Genomic DNA, 20,079 nt, shown 5'->3' with positions numbered 1-20,079 from the left:
GGGCCCATGGAATTACAGGGAAGTTACCAGTATGGGTGGAGCATTGGCTGGTCGGCAGAAAGCAGAGAGCAGGAATAAAGGGATGCTATTCTGGCTAGCTGCCGGTTACCAGTGGAATTCCACAGGGTCGGTGTTGGGACCGCTGTTTTTTTACGATGTATGTCAATGATTTGGACTACGGTATTAATGGATTTGTGGCTAAATTTGCCAATGATACAAAGATAGGTGGAGGTGCAGGTAGTGTTGAGGAAACAGAGAGCCTGCAGACAGACTTAGATAGTTTAGGGGAATGGGCAAAGAAGTGGCAAATGAAATACAATGTTGGAAAGTATATGGTCATGCACTTTGGTGGAAGAAATAAACGGGCAGACTTATTTAGATTGGGAGAGAATTCAGAATGCAGAGATGCAAAGGGACTTGGGAGTCCTTGTGCAGGATACCCTTAAGGTTAACCTCCAGGTTGAGTCAGTTGTAAAGAAGGCGAATCAATGTTGGCATTTATTTCTAGAGGTATAGAATATAAGAGCAGGGATGTGATGTTGAGGCTCTATAGGGCACTCGTGAGACCACACTTGGAGTATTGTGTGCAGTTTTGGGCTCCTTATTTTCGAAAGGATATACTGACATTGGAGAGGGTTCAGAGAAGATTCAGAATGATGATTCCAGGAATGAAAGGGTTACCATATGAAGAATGTCTGGCAGCTCTTGAGCTGTATTCCCTGGAGTTCAGGAGAATGGGGGGGGATCTCATAGAAACATTCCGAATGTTAAAAGACCTGAACAGATTAGATATGGCAAAGTTATTTCCCATGGTATGGGAGTCTAGGACAAGAGGGCACACTTCACAAGAGGACATCCTAAAGACATCCATTTAGAATCAGAGTCAGGTTTATTATCACCGGCATGTGACGTGAAATTTGTTAACTTAGCAACAGCAGTTCAATGCAGTACATAATTTAACAGAGAGAGAGAAAATAATAATAAATAAAATAAAATATAATAAATAAACCAGTAAATTAATTACCGTACATATATTGAATAGATTTTTTAAAATGTGCAAAAAAACAGAAATACCGTATATTTAAAAAAGTGATGTAGTGTCTTAAGGATTCAATGTCCATTTAGGAATCAGTTGGCAGAGGGGAAGAAGCCGTTCCTGAATCACTGAGTGTGTGCCTTCAGGCTTCTGTACTGTACCTCCTACCTGATGGTAACAGTGAGAAAAGGGCATGCCCTGGGTGCTGGGGGTCCTTAATTATGGACACTGCCTTTCTGAGACACTGCTCCCTAAAGATGTCCTGGGTACTTTGTAGGCTAGAACCCAAGATGGAGCTGACTGCGATGTGAATAAGTTACATTAGTCAGAAGGCAGTAAATCTGTGGGATTTGTTGTCGTGAGCGGCTGTCATTGTCATTGGGTAGAGATAATTCGGTTCTTGATTAGCCAGGGCACCAAATGGTATGGGGATGGTGAATCTGTGGAATTCATTACTGTCAACCCCAAGTCATTGGGCATATTTTAAACAGAGGTGTTAGGTTCTTGATCATGAGGTGTTACTGGGAGAAGGCAGGAGAGAGGCTGTGAGGAAAATGGATCAGCTATGATGGAATGGTGGTGCAGACTGCCGAGTGGCCAGATTCTGCTCCTCTGTCTGGTCTAACGCCAGTACAGGTCCACAATCCCTTATCCAAAACTGTGAAATCCATAAAGCTCAGTTTTTTGCCAACAGCTGAGCTCAGGATTGCTGCCAGTTCTACGTGATGGTGATGGTAATGTAACACTTACCCAACAGGCTGGTATATGTCAAGGGTGGCGTTCTCAGGATTGCTGCCAGTTCTACGTGATGGTGATGGTAAGAATTGGAGGAGATGACAGTTGAATGTGTGGCTGAGGAGTTGGTGCAGGGGGCAGGGTTTTAGATTTTTGGACCATTGGGATCTCTTCTGGGGAAGGTGGGACCTGTACAGATTGGATGGGTTGCACCTGAACTCGAGGGGGTTCAATATCCTTGCTGGTAGGTTTAGCATGGTTCAAGGAGGGTTTAAACTAATTTGCAAGGGGGATGGGACCCGGAGCGATAGAGCAGTGAAAGAAGTGCATGGAGTAAAGCCAGATCTAACATATAGAGAGGCTTTGAGGAAAGAGCAGCAGAATAAAGGGTATAAAGGTAGTAAGGTAGAATGGCTAAAGTGTGTGAACTTCAATGCAAGAAGCATCAGGAACAAAGGTGATGAACTGAGAGCTTGGATACATACATGGAATTATGATGTAGTGGCCATTACGGAGACTTGGCTGACACCAGGGCAGGAATGGATTCTCAATATTCCTGGATTTCAGTGCTTTAAAAGGGATAGAGAGGGGGGAAAAAGGAGAGGAGAGGTGGCATTACTGGTCAGGGATACTATTACAGCTACAGAAAGGGTGGGTAATGTAGCAGGATCCTCCTTTGAGTCAGTATGGGTGGAAGTCAGGAACAGGAAGGGAGCAGTTACTTTACTAGGGGTATTCTATAGGCCCCCTGGTAGCAGCAGAGATACCGAGGAGCAGATTGGGAGGCAGATTTTGGAAAGGTGCAAAAATAATAGGGTTGTTATCATGGGTGACTTTAACTTTCCTAATATTGATTGGCACTTGTTTAGTTCCAAGGGTTTAGATGGGGCAGAGTTTGTTAAGTGTGTCCAGGATGGATTCCTGTCACAGTATGTTGACAGACCAACTAGGGGGAATGCCATATTAGATCTAGTATTAGGTAACGAACTGGGTCAGGTCACAGATCTGTCAGTGGGTGAGCATCTGGGGGACAGTGATCACCGCTCCCTGACTTTAGCATTATCATGGAAAAGGATAGAATCAGAGAGGACAGGAACATTTTTAATTGGGGAAGGGCAAATTATGAGGCTATAAGGCTAGAACTTGCTGGTGTGAATTGGGATGATGTTTTTGCAGGGAAATGTACTATGGACATGTGGTCAATGTTTAAGGATCTCTTGCAGGATGTTGGGGATAAATTTGTCCCGGTGAGGAAGATAAAGAATGGTAGGGTGAAGGAACCATGGGTGACAAGTGAAGTGGAAAATCTAGTCAGGTGGAAGAAGGCAGCATACATGAGGTTTAGGAAGCAAGGATCAGATGGGTCTATTGAGGAATATAGGGTAGCAAGAAAGGAGCTTAAGAAGGGGCTGAGAAGAGCAAGAAGGGGGCATGAGAAGGCCTTGGCGAGTAGGGTAAAGGCAAACCCCAAGGCATTCTTCAATTATGTGAAGAACAAAAGGATGACAGGACTGAAGGTAGGACCGATTAGAGATAAAAGTGGGAAGATGTGCCTGGAGGCTGTGGAAGTGAGCAAGGTCCTCAATGAATACTTCTCTTCGGTATTCACCACTGAGAGGGAACTTGATGACGGTGAGGACAATATGAGTGAGGTTGATGTTCTGGAGCATGTTGATATTAAGGGAGAGGAGGTGTTGGAGTTGTTAAAATACATTAGGATGGATAAGTCCCTGGGGCCTGACAGAATATTCCCCAGGCCGCTCCATGAGGCGAGGGAAGAGATTGCTGAACCTCTGGCTAGGATCTTTATGTCCTCATTGCTAACGGAAATGGTACCGGAGGATTGGAGGGAGGCGAATGTTGTCCCCTTGTTCAAAAAAGGTAGTAGGGATAGTCCAGGTAATTATAGACCAGTGAGCCTTACATCTGTGGTGGGAAAGCTGTTGGAAAAGATTCTTAGAGATAGGATCTGTGGGCATTTAGAGAATCATGGTCTGATCAGGGACAGTCAGCATGGCTTTGTGAAGGGCAGATCGTGCCTAACAAGCCTGATAGAGTTCTTTGAGGAGGTGACCAGGCATATAGATGAGGGTAATGGATCTACATGGATCTTAGTAAGGCATTTGACAAGGTTCCACACAGTAGGCTTAGTCAGAAGGCATGGGATCCAGGGAAGTTTGGCCAGGTGGATTCAGAATTGGCTTGCCTGCAGAAGGCAGAGGGTCGTGGAGGAGGGAGTACGTTCAGATTGGAGGGTTGTGACTAGTGGTGTCCCACAAGGATCTGTTCTGGGACCTCTACTTTTTGTGATTTTTATTAACGACCTGGATGTGGGGGTAGAAGGGTGGATTGGCAAGTTTGCAGACGACACAAAGGTTGGTGGTGTTGTAGATAGTGTAGAGGATTGTCGAAGATTGCAGAGAGACATTGACATGATGCAGAAGTGGGCTGAGAAGTGGCAGATGGAGTTCAACCCGGAGAAGTATGAGGTGGTTCACTTTGGAAGGACAAACTCCAAGGCAGAGTACAAAGTAAATGGCAGGATACTTGGTGGTGTGGAGGAGCAGAGGGATCTGGGGGTACATGTCCACAGATCCCTGAAAGTTGCCTCACAGGTAGATAGGGTAGTTAAGAAAGCTTATGGGGTGTTAGCTTTCATAAGTCGAGGGATAGAGTTTAAGAGACGCGATGTAATGATGCAGCTCTATAAAACTCTAGTTAGGCCACACTTGGAGTACTGTGTCCAGTCTGGTCACCTCAGTATAGAAAGGATGTGGAAGCATTGGAAAGGGTACAGAGGAGATTTACCAGGATGCTGCCTGGTTTAGAGAGTATGGATTATGATCAGAGATTAAGGGAGCTAGGGCTTTACTCTTTGGAGAGAAGGAGGATGAGAGGAGACATGATAGATGTGTACAAGATATTAAGAGAAATAGACAGAGTGGAAAGCCAGCGCCTCTTCCCCAGGGCACCACTGCTCAGTACAAGAGGACATGGCTTTAAGGTAAGGGGAGGGAAGTTCAAGGGGGATATTAGAGGAAGGTTTTTCACTCAGAGAGTGGTTGGTGCGTGGAATGCGCTGCCTGAGTCAGTGGTGGAGGCAGACACACTAGTGAAGTTTAAGAGACTACTAGACAGGTATGTGGAGGAACTTAAGATGGGGGGTTATATGGGATGCAGGGTTTGAGGGTCGGCACAACATTGTGGGCCGAGGGGCCTGTACTGTGCTGTACTATTCTATGTTGTATGTCACTCAGGTGTGACGTGGCAGCACTAGCAGAGGCCGCCAGACGTCAGTTGTGGCTCAGCGCTCGTACTGGTTACACGTGCATTTGCTGTTCGCTGGTATTTTGTGTTCACTGTTGACTTTGTGTTTAATTTCAAATGTCAAAAAGAGCTGCAGATACCCCTATGGGTAACAATGAGAAAAAGAGAAGGAAGCATCTGTCATTATCAATATCGTAGAAAGTGGAGTTATTGCAGAAGCTTGATTGTGGTGTGTCTGTGCGGCGTCTTACTGAAGAATATGGTGTCGGAACTACCACTCTATATGATTTACAGAAACAGAAAGACAAGTTACTGAAGTTTTATAGTGACAGTGACATTTATTCCAATAAGTCATTTACCATGTGTTTGATTCGGTTCGTTTAAAGTTGTATATTTTTATGTTTTATTGAATGTTTTAGTTGGAAAAATTTTTTTTCTTGTCATTATTTCCTAAACAATACAGTATAACAACTATTTATATAGCATTTACATAGTATTAGGTACTATAAGTAATCTAGAGATGATTTAAAGTATACGGGAGGATGTGCGTAGGTTTGGAGCTCCGCCGGGTCCTAAAGTCCACCCGCACTGAGACAGGTTAAATAAGCGACTTGAGCATACGTGTTTTTTGGCAACTGCGGGGGGTCCGGGAACCAATAAGAAGGAATTCTGAAATCCGAAATGCAACTGGCCCCAAGGATTTTGGATAAGGGATTGTGGACCTGTATTATTAAAGTGTCTTTGTTTCGAAGAGTTATCGATGGAGGAACTTATCCAGAGTATGCTGCGTGCTCTTTTGATTGTCTGTAAACGAACAAAGTCAGCTCAGACACCGAACCTGCTTTCATCGTGCATCCTCCAAATCATTTTCATTGTAACATTCATGATGACTGTCGATATCTGCAAAGTCTTTGTAGTTGCTAACTTGCTGAAGTGGTGAAATCGTTTTGATTTCACTCCTGTCATTTCTGCCATCTCCAAGCCTGTAGTGAGCAAAACAGTTCTTTCAATCCTGCAACTATTTTCCTGAATCTCAGTTTTTTGTATTTTCTCTCCATTTAGAAAATAGTCAACCCTTTTACTTCTACCAAAGTGCATGACCACACATTTCCTGATCCTGTACTCCATCTGCCATTTCTTTGCCCATTCTCCTAATCTGTCTCAGCCCTTCTGTAACCTCCCTGCTTCCTCAGCACTCCCTGTCTTTGCATCGCCTGCAAACTTGACCCCAAAGCAGTCAATTCCGTCATCCTGCAGTATGATGTGAAAAGCAGCGATAAGTGAAAGGAGTCCCAGCAATTCACTCGATTAGTTTTTGTACTTTGAGAGTTGTCCCAATTGACTGATGGCCGAACTAACCAGAATATAACACGTTATATATTATAAAATTAAATAAATAGTGCAAGAGAGAGGAATAACAACCAAGTTCAGAAACGTGATAGCAGAGGGGAAGAAACTGTTTCTACAACATTCAGTGTGCATCTCTCCATGGGCTCTGTCTCCTCACTAAGACTGCAGGCGCAATGAGGCCCAGTGGGAAAGTCGACTGGACCAATCCCGCGAATGGACAGCTGTCTTGTGAGGGACATTGGGGCAGGCAGGGCTTAGGCCGTCTGACAGAATGTTTGTTTAGAACTCATTAGGTCTGAAGAGTCTCAAAGGATGGATGTGGGGGGTGGGTTAGGTGGCAACATCTCCTCTAGGGGGAGAATAATTGCAACATAGAGACCAGGAGGTCCAGGAGAAGTGAGATGTTACTGAGGCAGCAGGAAGCCAGAGTGAGTTTAAAGTCTGATTGTAAAACTGAGGGGCATTTGATGGGACTGGGGACCCTTCACCAATGTAGAACTGAATTCATGTGGTAGAGAGAGAGAGGGGTGGAGGAGGGTTGGGGGCTGTACATTGGGAGAGGGTGGGGGAGGGAGAGGTTTGAGAGAGGGTAAGAGAAAGAGGGGGTGAGTGGGTGGATGCAGGGGAGAGGGAGAAAGTTGACAGGGGGTTGAGGGAGAAGGGAGGTGGTTGAGGGAAAGGGGGTAGGATTGAGAGAGAGAGACAGGATTGAGGGTGTGGGTTGAGGGAATGGATTGGCAGGGAATAGGGTTGATGGAGAGGGGTTGTGGACTGAGGGAGGTGAGGTTTGAGTGAGGGAAAAAGGAATGGGGAAGGGGAGAGGATTAAGAGAGAGGGAGAAGATTGAGGGAAGGGTAAGGAGTGGGTGGATGGAGGGGAGAGGGAGAAGGTTGATGGGGAGGGAGGGGAGAGGATTGAGGGTGTGGGTTGAGGGAATGGGTTGACAGAGGGGGATAGGATTGATGGAAAGGGGAAGAGGGCTGACGGAGGAGGAGAGGTTTGAGTGAGGGTTGAGAGAGGGGAGAGCATTGAAGGAGGGGTAAGAGGGGTGAGGAAGGAGGAGAGGTTTGAGGAAGAGGAAGGGGGCTGAGTGAGCAGTCAGGGGTGAGGTAGTGGGGTGAGTGAGGGGGAGAGGGTTGAGGGAGTGTGAGAATTTGAGGGAGTGGAGGGTTGAGGGGTGTGGGAGAGATAGAGATGGGATGGAGATGGGGGTGAATAGAGAGAGGGTGGGAGGAGGGGGAGAGACGGAAGCGGCTGATGGGGAGGGAGGTAGGAAAGTGGTGGCTGGAGGAGGAGACGGACAGAGATGGGTAGTAATGGAGACAGTGAGAGAGAGATGGATAGACGTGAGGGTGGGAGATGTGCAGACAGACAGTGGATGCTCAGTCTGAGAGACAGAGAGACACAGTGTGACAGTCGGGGATAGACGTGAGGGTGGGAGGAGGCTGGGGTGGCATTGTGTGGACACTGAGGCCCTGCTTGTGTTCCAGGCTGGGATCTATGAGGAGGATTATTACGATGGAGCCTGGTGTGCTGCGCACAAGGACACGGAGCAGTGGCTGCAGCTCGATGCTCGGAGGCTGATCAAGTTCACTGGAGTCATCACCCAGGGCCGGAATTCGATCTGGAGGTGAGACATTCCATCTCCCACATCTACCCCCATCTCACACCCCCACCTCCATCTCCCCACATCTACCCCCATCTCACACCCCCACCTCCATCTTCCACATCCACCCCCATCTCACACCCCCACCTCCATCTTCCACATCTACCCCCATCTCACACCCCCACCTCCATCTTCCACATCCACCCCCATCTCACACCCCCACCTCCATCTTCCACATCTACCCCCATCTCACACCCCCACCTCCATCTTCCACATCCACCCCATTTCACACCCCCACCTCCATCTCCCCACATCCACCCCCATCTCACACCCCCACCTCCAACTTCCACATCTACGCCCATCTCACACCCCCACCTCCATTTTCCCACATCCACCCCCATCTCACACCCCCACCTCCAGCTTCCACATCTAACCCCATCTCACACCCCACCTCCATCTTCCACATCTACCCCCATCACACACCCCCACCTCCATCTTCCACATCTACCCCCATCTCACACCCCCACCTCCATCTTCCACATCTACCCCATCTCACACCCCCACCTCCATCTCCCCACATCTACCCCCATTTCACACCCCCACCTCCATCTCCCCACATCTACCCCATCTCACACCCCCACCTCCATCTCCCCACATCTACCCCCATTTCACACCCCCACCTCCATCTCCCCACATCTACCCCCATCTCACACCCCCACCTCCATCTTCCACATCTACCCCCACCTCCATTTTCCCACATCCACCCCCATCTCACACCCCCACCTCCATCTTCCACATCTACCCCCATCTCACACCCCCACCTCCATCTTCCACATCTACCCCCATCTCACACCCACACCTCCATCTTCCACATCTACCCCCATCTCACACCCCCACCTCCATTTTCCCACATCCACCCCATCTCACACCCCCACCTCCATCTTCCACATCTACCCCCATCTCACACCCCCACCTCCATTTTCCCACATCCACCCCCATCTCACACCCCCAACTCCAGCTTCCACATCTACCCCCATCTCACACCCCACCTCCATCTCCCCACATCCACCCCCATCTCACACCCCCACCTCCATCTTCCCACATCCACCCCCATCTCACACCCCCACCTCCATCTTCCACATCCACCCCATCTCACACCCCCACCTCCATCTTCCACATCTACCCCCATCTCACACCCCCACCACCATCTTCCACATCTACCCCCATCTCACACCCCCACCTCCATCTTCCACATCTACCCCATCTCACACCCCCACCATCTTCCACATCTACCCCCTCTCACACCCCCACCTCCATCTTCCACATCTACCCCCATCTCACACCCCCACCTCCATCTTCCACATCTACCCCATCTCACACCCCCACCTCCATCTTCCACTTCTACCCCATCTCACACCCCCACCTCCATCTTCCACATCTACCCCCATCTCACACCCCCACCCCATCTTCTCACATCCACCCCCATCTCGCTCCCCCACCTCCATCTTCCACATCTACCCCCATCTCACACCCCCACCTCAATCTTCCCACATCTACCCCCACCTCACACCCCCACCTCCATCTTCCACATCTACCCCCATCTCACACCCCCACCTCCATCTTCCACATCTACCCCATCTCACACCCCCACCATCTTCCACATCTTCCCCCTCTCACACCCCCACCTCCATCTTCCACATCTACCCCATCTCACACCCCCACCTCCATTTCCCCACATCTACCCCATCTCACACCCCAACCTCCATTTCCCCACATCTACCCCCACCTCCATCTTCCACATCTACCCCATCTCACACCCCCACCATCTTCCACATCTACCCCCATCTCACACCCCCACCTCCATCTTCCACATCTACCCCATCTCACACCCCCACCTCCATTTCCCCACATCTACCCCCACCTCCATTTCCCCACATCTACCCCCACCTCCATCTCCCCACATCCACCCCCATTTCACACCCCACCTCCATCTTCCCACATCCACCCCATCTCCATTTCCCCACATCTACCCCACCTCCAACTTCCACATCTACCCCATCTCACCACCCCCACCTCCATCTCCCCACATCTACCCCATTACACCACCTCTCCGCCTCTATCACCCCCACATGAACCCCCATCTCCCCCTTGCCTCTGTCACCCCCTCCTCCCCCCCACCCATCTCTAACTGTCACCTCTACATCTAACCCCCAGCCACATTCATAGAAAAGTACACCCGTTCAGCCCACCTAGTCCATGCTGAACTATTTCAAACTCCCGTCGACCTGCACTGGGACCATAGCCCTACTACCCATGTGCCTATCAAAACTTCGCTTCAATGTTGAAATTGAGCTTGCATGCACCACTTGTGCTGGAAGCTCATTCCACGCTCTCGTGACCCTCTGAAAGAAGAAGTTTCCCTTAAACTTTTCACCTTTCACCCTTAATCCATGATTGTAGCCCTACCCAACCTTAGTGGAAAAAATGTTGCTTGCACTTACCCTATCTGCTCCTCTCATAATCTTGTATACGGCTATCAAATTTCCTTCTATGTTATAAAAAATACAGTCCTTACCTATTCAATCTTTCCTAATAACTCCGGTCCTCCAGACCCGACAACATCCCTATAAATTCTCTCTGCATTCCTTCAACCTCGTTTCCATCTTTCCTGTAGGTCGGTGACCGAATCTGCAGACAACACTCCAAATCAGGCCTCACCAGCATAACATCCCATCTCCTGTACTCAATATTTTGATTTTTGAAGGCCAATGTGTCAAAAGCTTTCTTCACAACCCTAGCGGACTGTGATGCTACTTTCAATGAATTATGGACCTGTATTCCTAGATCCCTTTGTTCTACCACACTCCTCAGTGCCCTACCCTTCACTGTGTGAGACTGGTTGGTCCTCAGACTTGTTTCCAGCTGGTCCAGATCCTTTTGATTCCTCACTGTCCAGAAAACCCCCAATCTTGGTGTCATCACACAAATTTGCTGATCCAGTTAACCGTATTATCATCCAGATCATTGACACAGACGACAAACAACAATAGACCCATCACCGATCCATGTAGCACTCCCCTAGTCACTGGTGTCCAGCAAGAGAGGCAACCATCGACTACCACTCTCTGACTTCTCCCACAAAGCCAATATCTAATCCAATTTACTACCTCATTCTGAATGCCGAGTGACTGAACCTTCTTGACCAGCCTCCCATGCGGGATCTTATCCAATGCCTTGCTAAAGTCCATGTAGACAACATCCACTGCCTTGCCTTCATCCACTTTCCTGGTAACTTCCTCAAAATACTCTATGATTGGTTAGGCATCCCTGTCACCCCCACATCTACCCCCGATCTCTCTCCACCGCTTCAAATGGTCACCCCCTCCCCAGATCTCCACACACCCATCTCTGACTCACCTCCTCCACATCTCTCCAGCCCCTTCCAATTGCCTACCCCACTTCTATGTCTACCTCCTTCGTCCTTCTGTCTACACTTGACCCTCAGAGTGTTCCCATTCCCTCCACAACTGGCTGGGTTTTGCGGAGAGGTGGGGGAGGGTGGAATTGGGATGAGGAGTAGTTCAGAGGACAGGGTCAGATCATCATCAGATGGGTACCAATATCCTCATGGGCAAGTTAGTGAGAGCTGTTCGAGAGGGCAAAACTAATTTGGCAGGGGGGTAGGATTTGTGTGATAGTGCTGAGGATGGGGTAGTTGGTTTAGAAAAAGTCAAAGTATAGTGAGACTCCTAACAAGGAGGGACTGATGATGGGGCAAAATTGCAGTCAACAGGATGAGTTGCAACACAAAACGGTGGGCAAAATCGAAAAAGGTGAATACAGAACTGAACGTGTTACATTTGTATGCGTACAGTGTACAGAGTAAGGTAGATGGACACGGCACAGTTACAGATTGGCATGTTTGATGCTGTAGACATCACTGAATCATGGCTGAAAGGAGATTATAGCTGGGAGTTTAATGTTAAGGATATACATTGTATTGAAAGGACAGGCAGAGGGGGTGGTGTGGCTCTGTTGGTGAAACATTAAATAATTTGAAAGAGGTGGCATAGGATTGGGAGATGTAGAATTGTTGTAGGTAGAGCTAAGGAACTTCAAGGTTAAAAAGATCCTGATGGGAGTTATATACAGACCTCCAAACAATAGTTAAAATGTGGACAACACGCTGGAGGAACTCAGCAGGTCGGGCAGCATCCGTGGAAACGAGCAGTCAATTACCAGAAGTTGGAGAATTCGATGTTCATGCCAAAAGGGTTTGACTCTTTTTTTAAAACCAACTACCCCATCCTCAGCACTATCACACAAATCCTACCCCCCTGCCAAATTAGTTTTGCCCTCCTGAACAGCTCTCACCAACTTGCCCAAAAGGGTTTGGCATGAACATCAAATTCTCCAACTTCTGATAATTCCCTCCCTCTTCCTTCCCCCATCTCACTTTCACTCTGCCTCCTCTTCCAGCTGCCTATCACCTCTCTCATGATTCTGCCTTTTTCTACTACCCATAGTGCTTTCCCCTTACATTTCTTCTTCACCTCTCCGGCCTATCCTCTCCCTGCTTCCCCTCCCCCACCCCTTGATCTTTCCTCTGATTGGTTTTTCACCTGGCACCTTCCCCTCTCCCCCCACCTTCTTTATAGGGCCCCTGCCCCCTCCCTCTTCAGTCCTGACAAAGGGTCTCGGCTGGAAACGTTGACTGCTCGTTTGCACGGATGCTGCCCGACCTGCTGAGTTCCTCCAGCATGTTGTACGTGTTGCTTTGACCACAGCATCTGCAGTGTACTTTGTGTTAAAATGGGGGATACAAGTTACAACAGGAGGTAGAAAAGGCAATGTTGCGATATTTAAGGAGAATTTCAGTATGCAGATAGAGTGGGAAAATCAGGATCACAAGAGAGATAAATTGTAGAATGCTTACAAGATGAATTTTTAGACCAACTTGTGGTTGAGCCCACTAGGGGAATAGCAATTCTGGATTGGGTGTTGTGCAACGACCAGATTTAATTAGGGAGCTAAAGATAAAGGAACCCTGAGGAGGCAGGATTCACTCTGCAATTTGAGACGGAGAAGCTAAAGTCAGATGTATCAGTATTAACATGGAATAAAGGGAATTACAGAGGGATAAGAAAAAAGCTTGATAGAGGTGAACAACATAATGAGAGGCATTAATTGAGTGGATAGTCAGAGGCTTTTTCCCAGGGCTGGAATGGCTATCACGAGTGTGCACAGTTTTGTTTTTGTTTTTTTTTTAATTTTTTTATTAGTTTTTCAAAACATTTTACAAAATTAAAAACCCCAAATCCCAATGAGGAGCATTAATACAGTGCAAGGTTAAGCATACAATAACAATATGCTACAAAGGAAGAGAATTTAACAAAAAAGCACCTAAATTAAAGACAGTTGAGCTTAGTGTCCTCCCCAAGCCCCACAACACAAGAAAAAAAACAACAATTCCAGACCAACCACCACACAATATAGAGAGTATAAGTCCGGACAGTCAAACTCCCAGACTGTGAATACACTTAGCAACAGAGGATAATAATGCCTGCTACCAGAAAAAAGAAAGGGAGCTGAAAGCAAGGGACCGAAAAGAAAAAAAAAAACCTAGTCAAGAGGAAGGTTATGAAAGTACTCGATAAAAGGCCCCCAGATCTTATGGAACTTTAAATCCGAATTGAGAACTGAATAATGAATTTTTTCGAGGTCCAAGCAGGCCATAATGTCGTTAAGCCATTGCGCATGAGTGGGCGGGGCAACATCTCTCCATCTAAGGAGGATCAAGTGTCTAGCCAGGAGAGAGGCAAAGGATAGTATTCGGCATTTGGTCGGACCCAGACATAAATCTGTCTCGCCCCAAAACCGAACAGAGCAATTAAGGGGTTAGGTTCTAGGTGCTGATTCAGAATACCCGATAGTGTAGTGAAGACATCTTTCCAGAATTTCTCCAAGCTAGGACAGAACCAGTACATATGGATGAGAGAGGCCACGCCCCTCTTGCATTTATCACAGAGCGGACTAATGCCAGGGTAGAATTGAGATAGTTTAGATTTAGACATATGGGCTCTATGAACAATCTTAAACTGTAAGAGACAATGGCGAGCACAAAGAGAGGTTGAGTTAACCGATTTGAGAACTGAGTCCCAGCTCTCCTCGGATAAGGAGATATTTAAATCCTGCTCCCAGGCCATTTTAATTTTATCCACAGGGGCCCGTCGTAAGGCTGCTAGTTTATCTTGGATAATTGAAATTAAGTGTGCACAGTTTTAAGGTGCTTGCAAGTACATACAGAGAGGATGTCAGAGATATGTTTTTACACAGAGAGTGATGAGTGCGTGGAATGGTCTGCTGGCGGTGGTGGTGGAGGTGGATATGATAGGGTCTTTTAAGAGACTCCTGGACAGCTACATGAAGCTTAGAAAAATACAGGGCTATTGGTAACCCTAGATAGTTCTAAGGTAAGGACATGTTCGGCACAGCTTTGAGGGCCGAGGGGCCCGTATTGTGCTGTAGGCTTCCTTCAGTAACATCATCCAACAGCATCGTGGGAGGGAGAGAGAGAGAGAGACCATTCAGACAGGGGCTTTCCCCCAGGTGGTCTCCCTTCTGGGATGCTGTCGAAGTAATGATCTTTCAAGAATAAGGAGAGTCAGTGGATGTTATGTACAAGGTGCCACAACAAGCTATGAGCCCGTGGTGTTAACAGGAAATATTCCAGCATGGATAAAGAGTGGCTGATAGGCAGGAGGCAAAAACTTCCCCGGCTGGCTGCCAGTGACTAGTGGTGTTCCTCAGGTGTCTGAGTTGGGACGATTCTTGCTGTGTTATACGTCAATGACTGAATTGAAGGCTTTGTGGCCACATTTGTGGATGATAAGTGGAGGGGCAGGTAGTGATGAGAAAGTAAAGAGGCTACAGAAGGATTTAGATTAGGAGAATGGGCAAAGAAATGACGGATGGAATGGAGTGTCAAGGAGTGTGTGGTCATGCACTTTGGCAAAAGAAGTTAAAGGGTTGACTATTTTATAAATTAAGTCTTAGTGAGGAAGCTGAGGCTTTATAAGGCATTGGTCTGGGAAGGGATGAGGGTGGGGGATGGGGAAAAAGAGGCAGTGAGGGCAGGATTGCTGACTGCCCTCATTCCCTCCACAGTTGGGTGGGAGAGAGGAAAGGGAAATGGTAGAGTTGAGGGGAGAGTGGGGGGTGAGGTGGGGGAGTGGTGGGAGTATGGGGAGGGGAGGGGCGGGAAGGGGTGTGCGTGGGGGAAGGCTATGGCTGAGGGTGGGTCTGTGGGGATGGGATGGGGAGGGTGGGTGTGTGGGGGAGTGGTGGGCTGCGGAGGTGAGGTGGATGAAGATGGTGGAGTGAGGGAGGAGTGACAGGGTTAGGAGGGATGAAGGTGTGGGGGGTGAGGGTGCTGACTGTCTTTGTTCGCCCCACAGTTGGGACTGGGTCACTTCCTACAAACTGCTCTTCAGTAATGACACCTACAGTTGGACAGTCCACCACAACGGCAGCACTGACACCGTGAGTCTTCCCTCCCTCCCTCTCCCCTCTCTTCCTCTCCCTCCCTCCCTCCCCCTCCCTCACTCTCCTCTCTCCCTCCCTCTCTCCTCTCTCCCTCCCTCTCTCCTCTCCCTCCTTCTCTCCTCCCTCCCTCTCCCCTCTCAATCCCTCCGTCTCCCTTCTCCCTCCCTCTCTCCTCTCAATCCCTCCGTCTCCCTTATCCCTCCCTCCCTCTCCCTCACACTCTCCTCTCCCACTCCCTTCCTCTCCCCTCTCAATCCCTTCCACTCTCCCTCCTGCCCACCTCTATCCCTCTTTCACTTTTCCAGTCCTCCAGAATCATCACAGAATCTAGTAATTTTTGAACGATCATTACTAATGCCTCTCGTTCATAACCCTGGGCTGTTCATCATCTGGTCCAGGTGATTTATCTACCTTCAGACCTTTCAGTTACTCAAGAGCCTTCTCTCTAGTAATGGTAACTTCACGCACTTCATGACTCCTGACCCCTGGAACTTCCACCAAACTGCTGCTGTCTTCCGCAGTGAAGACTGATGCAAAATATTTATTCAGCTCATCCACAATTTCATTTTGCCTCATTATGACCTCTCCAGCATTCTTTTCCACCAGTCCGATGTCCACTCTCTCTTCTCTTCTACAATGTACATATTTGAAGAAACCTTTGAAATCTCCTGCCATCTGGGAAAAGGCACTGTAGCATTCCGGCTCTCACGACCAGACTGTGTAACAGTTTCTTCCCCCAAGCCATCAGACTCCTCAATACCCAGAGCCTGGACTGAAACCAACTTACTGCCCTCTACTGTCCCTATTGTCTTGTTTATTATTTATTGTAATGCCTGAACCGTTTTGTGCACTTTATGCAGTCCTGGGTGGGTCTGTAGTCTAGTGTAGTTGTTTTTTTCTTTCTGTGTTGACTTTTTAACGTAGTTCAGTCTAGTTTTTGTACTGTGTCATGTAAACCATGGTCCTGAAAAACATTGTCTCATTTTTACTATTTACTGTACTAGCAGTTCTGGTCGAAATGTACTTGACTTGATCATCTTTCATATTATTTGCTAGCTTACTTTCATATCCCATCTTTACCTTAATGACTTCTTTTAGTTGCCTTCTGTTGGTTTTTAAAAGCTTTCTAGTCTTCTAGCTTCTCACTAATTTTTGCTCTATTATATTCCCTCTCTTTGGTTTCTTTTTTTCTTTTTTTTCCTTTTGTAATTTTTTTTATTGAAGTTCATCAAACAAACATTTCCATAAGATGTATTTCAGACATTGTACATATATATCATATAATGATATATATCACAAATCTCCACAAAGTATTTATCTGAGGTATGCACTCATAGAAAAGAGTGGAAAGAAAAAACAAGCAAAACGAAAGAACTGTGTACAAGTAGGGAGTGATCTTTGTTTTTTACAACAGATTCATTGATTTGTGAGAATAAAATCAGGCCTATGAGGCATTATGTAGTTAAACCATTTTTCCCAGTATGAATCAAATTGTTCCAGCTTATAATTAACAGATGCTGTTATCTTCTCCATTTTGTAAATGTCCATTGTAATTTCCATCCATGTATTTAAAGTTGGGCTCTCCTGTGATAACCATTTCCTAGTAAGAATCTTTTTACCAGCCACCAACAGTATATTCATTAAATATTTATCTCTTTTCAACCATTCTTGAGGTATATATCCAAAATATATGGTCTTACTTTCTAAGGGTATTTCACATTTAAAGATGTCTTATAGGGCATTGTGTATCCCCCTCCAATAGTTTTTGATAACAGGGCAGTCCCAAAAGCTATGATAATGATTTGCATTTTGATTTCCACAATTTCTCCAGCAAACAGGGAGGGTACTATCATAATGGGATTTCTGAGAGGGTGTAATAAAATATCTTATTAAGTTTTTCCATCCGAACTCCCTCCATTTCTGTGAACTGGTACACTTCCATTGATACCTCCATATTATTCTCCATTCTTCCTCAGATATAATTATCCCTCCTTCCTTCTCCCATTTTGTTTTAATGTATGAAGTGGAATGTGTTTTAAGATTTGACAACCCCTTGACAATCCCCTTTCAAGGAGATTTTAACCCCTTGGTTAAAAATGTAACCAAGGCAAGTACATGCTTGAAATGATTCTACTACCATTATCTGAATTATATGCTTTTCTAAATAGCTCTATCAAGCATGTACTTGCCTTGGTTACATTTTTAAACATCTTATTAACATATTGTCACATCTGTAAATACCGATAGAAATCTTGTTTTTCTAATGTGTTTCTCTTTAAGCAGTTCAAAACTGAACAGTGTTCCTTCTTTCATTATGTTGCAAAGAACTGTTATTCCTTCAGCTGTCCAGTCCTTAAATCTAGCATCCAATTTATTTAGTAAAATCCGAGTCATATGCACACCATTTAAGAATTGCAATATCTCCCTCTAGATTATATTCTTTTATAGTAGTTTTCCATATTTTAAGAGTGAATTTCACCCATGGGTTATCAATAGTATTTATATACCTTTGCAGGTTGTTATCAGCCAAAATTGCTTGTATGGGGATGGGAAGTACCCGCTCCTCAATGCTTTTCCATTGAGCGTCATATGATGGGTTGCACCAACATATCACAGCTCTCAACTGTGCTGCAAAATAATAATCTCTAAGAGAAGGCAAGCCCCATCCCCCCTTTTTCTTTGCTAATTGCAAAGTTTTGAGACTAACTCTAGGCCTTTTACCCTGCCAAATATACCTTGATAGCATCTTGTTCCATTCATTGAATTGATTTTGATTAATCTCTATTGGTAGGGTCTGAAAGAGATATAACAGTCTGGGCAGTATATTCATTTTAATAGACTCAATCCTTGAACTGAGACTGAAAAAAGGAATCAGGTTCCATCTTGCCAGATCTTCCTTAATTTTTTTATATAAAGGCTGATAATTACATTCTGATAATTTTGCCAAATCTTTTGGCATAATGATGCCCAAATATTTGAAAGTCTCTGTGTGCCATGCCCAGGGGTACTGACTTTCAATTTCTCTTGGTGGGCTATAGTAATATGAAAGTAATTGGGTTTTATCTATGTTGATCTTATATCCTGATAATTGACCATATTGTTCAAAGGATTGCATCAACTTGGGTAAAGAGTATGTTGGTTGCCCTAGATAGATCAAAATGTCATCTGCATAACAAGCCAATTTATGCTCTGTCCCTTTAATAGTAATTCCCCTAATATCTTCATTTTGTCTGATGTATTGAGCTAATGGTTTCAGATATAACGCGAAGTGTAGCGGTGACCATGCACAACCCTGTCTCGTGCCCCTTTCCAGGGTAAGACTATTTGATAAATATCCATTGATTTTAATCCTAGCAGAGGGTTGTCATATAGTGTCTGTATAGTTTTAATAATTGTGTCTTGGAAACCAAATCTATGTAAAACTCTGTAAATAAAATTCCAATTAACCAAATCAAATGCTTTTTCAGCGTCCACGCTTATCACTATTGCTTCGATTTTATTTTTTTGTATATGATTCATAATGTGAAGTGTCCTTCGTATACTGTCTTGTGTCTGGCGTTGTCGTATAAAACCTGTCTGATCGTTACGTATCAGTATGGGTAGAAACTCTTCTAATCGTTTGGCCATGATGGAGGTAAATAATCTATAATCTACATTAAGAACAGATATTGGTCTAAATGACCCGCATTCCATTTTATCCTTGCCTTCTTTCTGTATAGCTGAGATTATCGCTTCCTTCCAACTGGGTGGCATTTGTGCCTTTTTTAGAGTCCAGTTCAGTGTGGGGAGTAAAACAGGAATTAACTCATTTTTAAATTCTTTATACCACTCTGCCATACACCCATCTGATCCTGGTGACTTGCTTAACTTAAGCCTACTAATTGCAGCTTTTAATTCAACTTCAGTTATGTCAGCAATCATCGTTCTATTTTGTTCTTCGCTTAAAGTGGGTAACTCTAGAGAATTCAAGAAGGTGTCAATTTGGGTTATGCTTCCCCCTGGAACTTTGGAATACAGCGTTTTGTAAAACACTTCAAAAGCTCCTTGAATTTCACTTGGCTTATTTTTTATCATTTTCATTCTTGGGTCCCTAATTCTATGAATTGTATTTTCTGCTATCTTTTTTTTTCAGTTTACATGCCAGTATTTTCATAGATTTCGATCCACTTTCATAATGTCTCTGTTTCAGAAACATTAATCTTTTCCTGATTTCTTGCTTAGCCAAGCTATTTATTTCATTCCTAATTCTTTTAATTTCCCCTAATGTATCCTGTGCCAAATTCAATTTGTGTTTTTTCTCTAGTTCCTTCAACCTATTTTGTAATTCCTCTAATGTTTTATTCTTTATTTTTTTCTTATATGAAGATATCACTACAATTTTCCCTCTTAAGACCGCCTTCAGAGTATCCCATAAAATGGGAGGTGAAACCTCTCCATTATCATTAAATTCTAAGTAGAGACCGATTTCTTTTTTAATTTGTTCCTTAAAGTACGGATCATTGAGTAGACTTGAATTTAGTTTCCAAATAGTATTCTTTGG

The 20,079-nt window shown here is 45.6% G+C and overlaps 1 protein-coding gene across 1 annotated transcript in view; it reads left to right on the top strand.

The window, feature by feature from the left end:
• The window catches only part of LOC140726061 (inactive carboxypeptidase-like protein X2), a 144,003-nt gene that overhangs the window by 11,372 nt on the left and 112,552 nt on the right, over positions 1-20,079 (top strand). Inside the window, 2 exon segments of the mRNA XM_073041974.1 lie at positions 7,879-8,018; positions 15,452-15,536. Of these exon segments, the coding sequence (XP_072898075.1) occupies positions 7,879-8,018; positions 15,452-15,536 (225 nt within the window).

The sequence above is a fragment of the Hemitrygon akajei genome, chromosome 4, assembly GCF_048418815.1.
Source record: "Hemitrygon akajei chromosome 4, sHemAka1.3, whole genome shotgun sequence".
Taxonomy (NCBI): Eukaryota; Metazoa; Chordata; class Chondrichthyes; order Myliobatiformes; family Dasyatidae; genus Hemitrygon; species Hemitrygon akajei.
The sequence above is the reverse complement of the archived record's forward strand: the minus strand, read 5'-3'. Positions and strand labels throughout refer to the sequence as shown.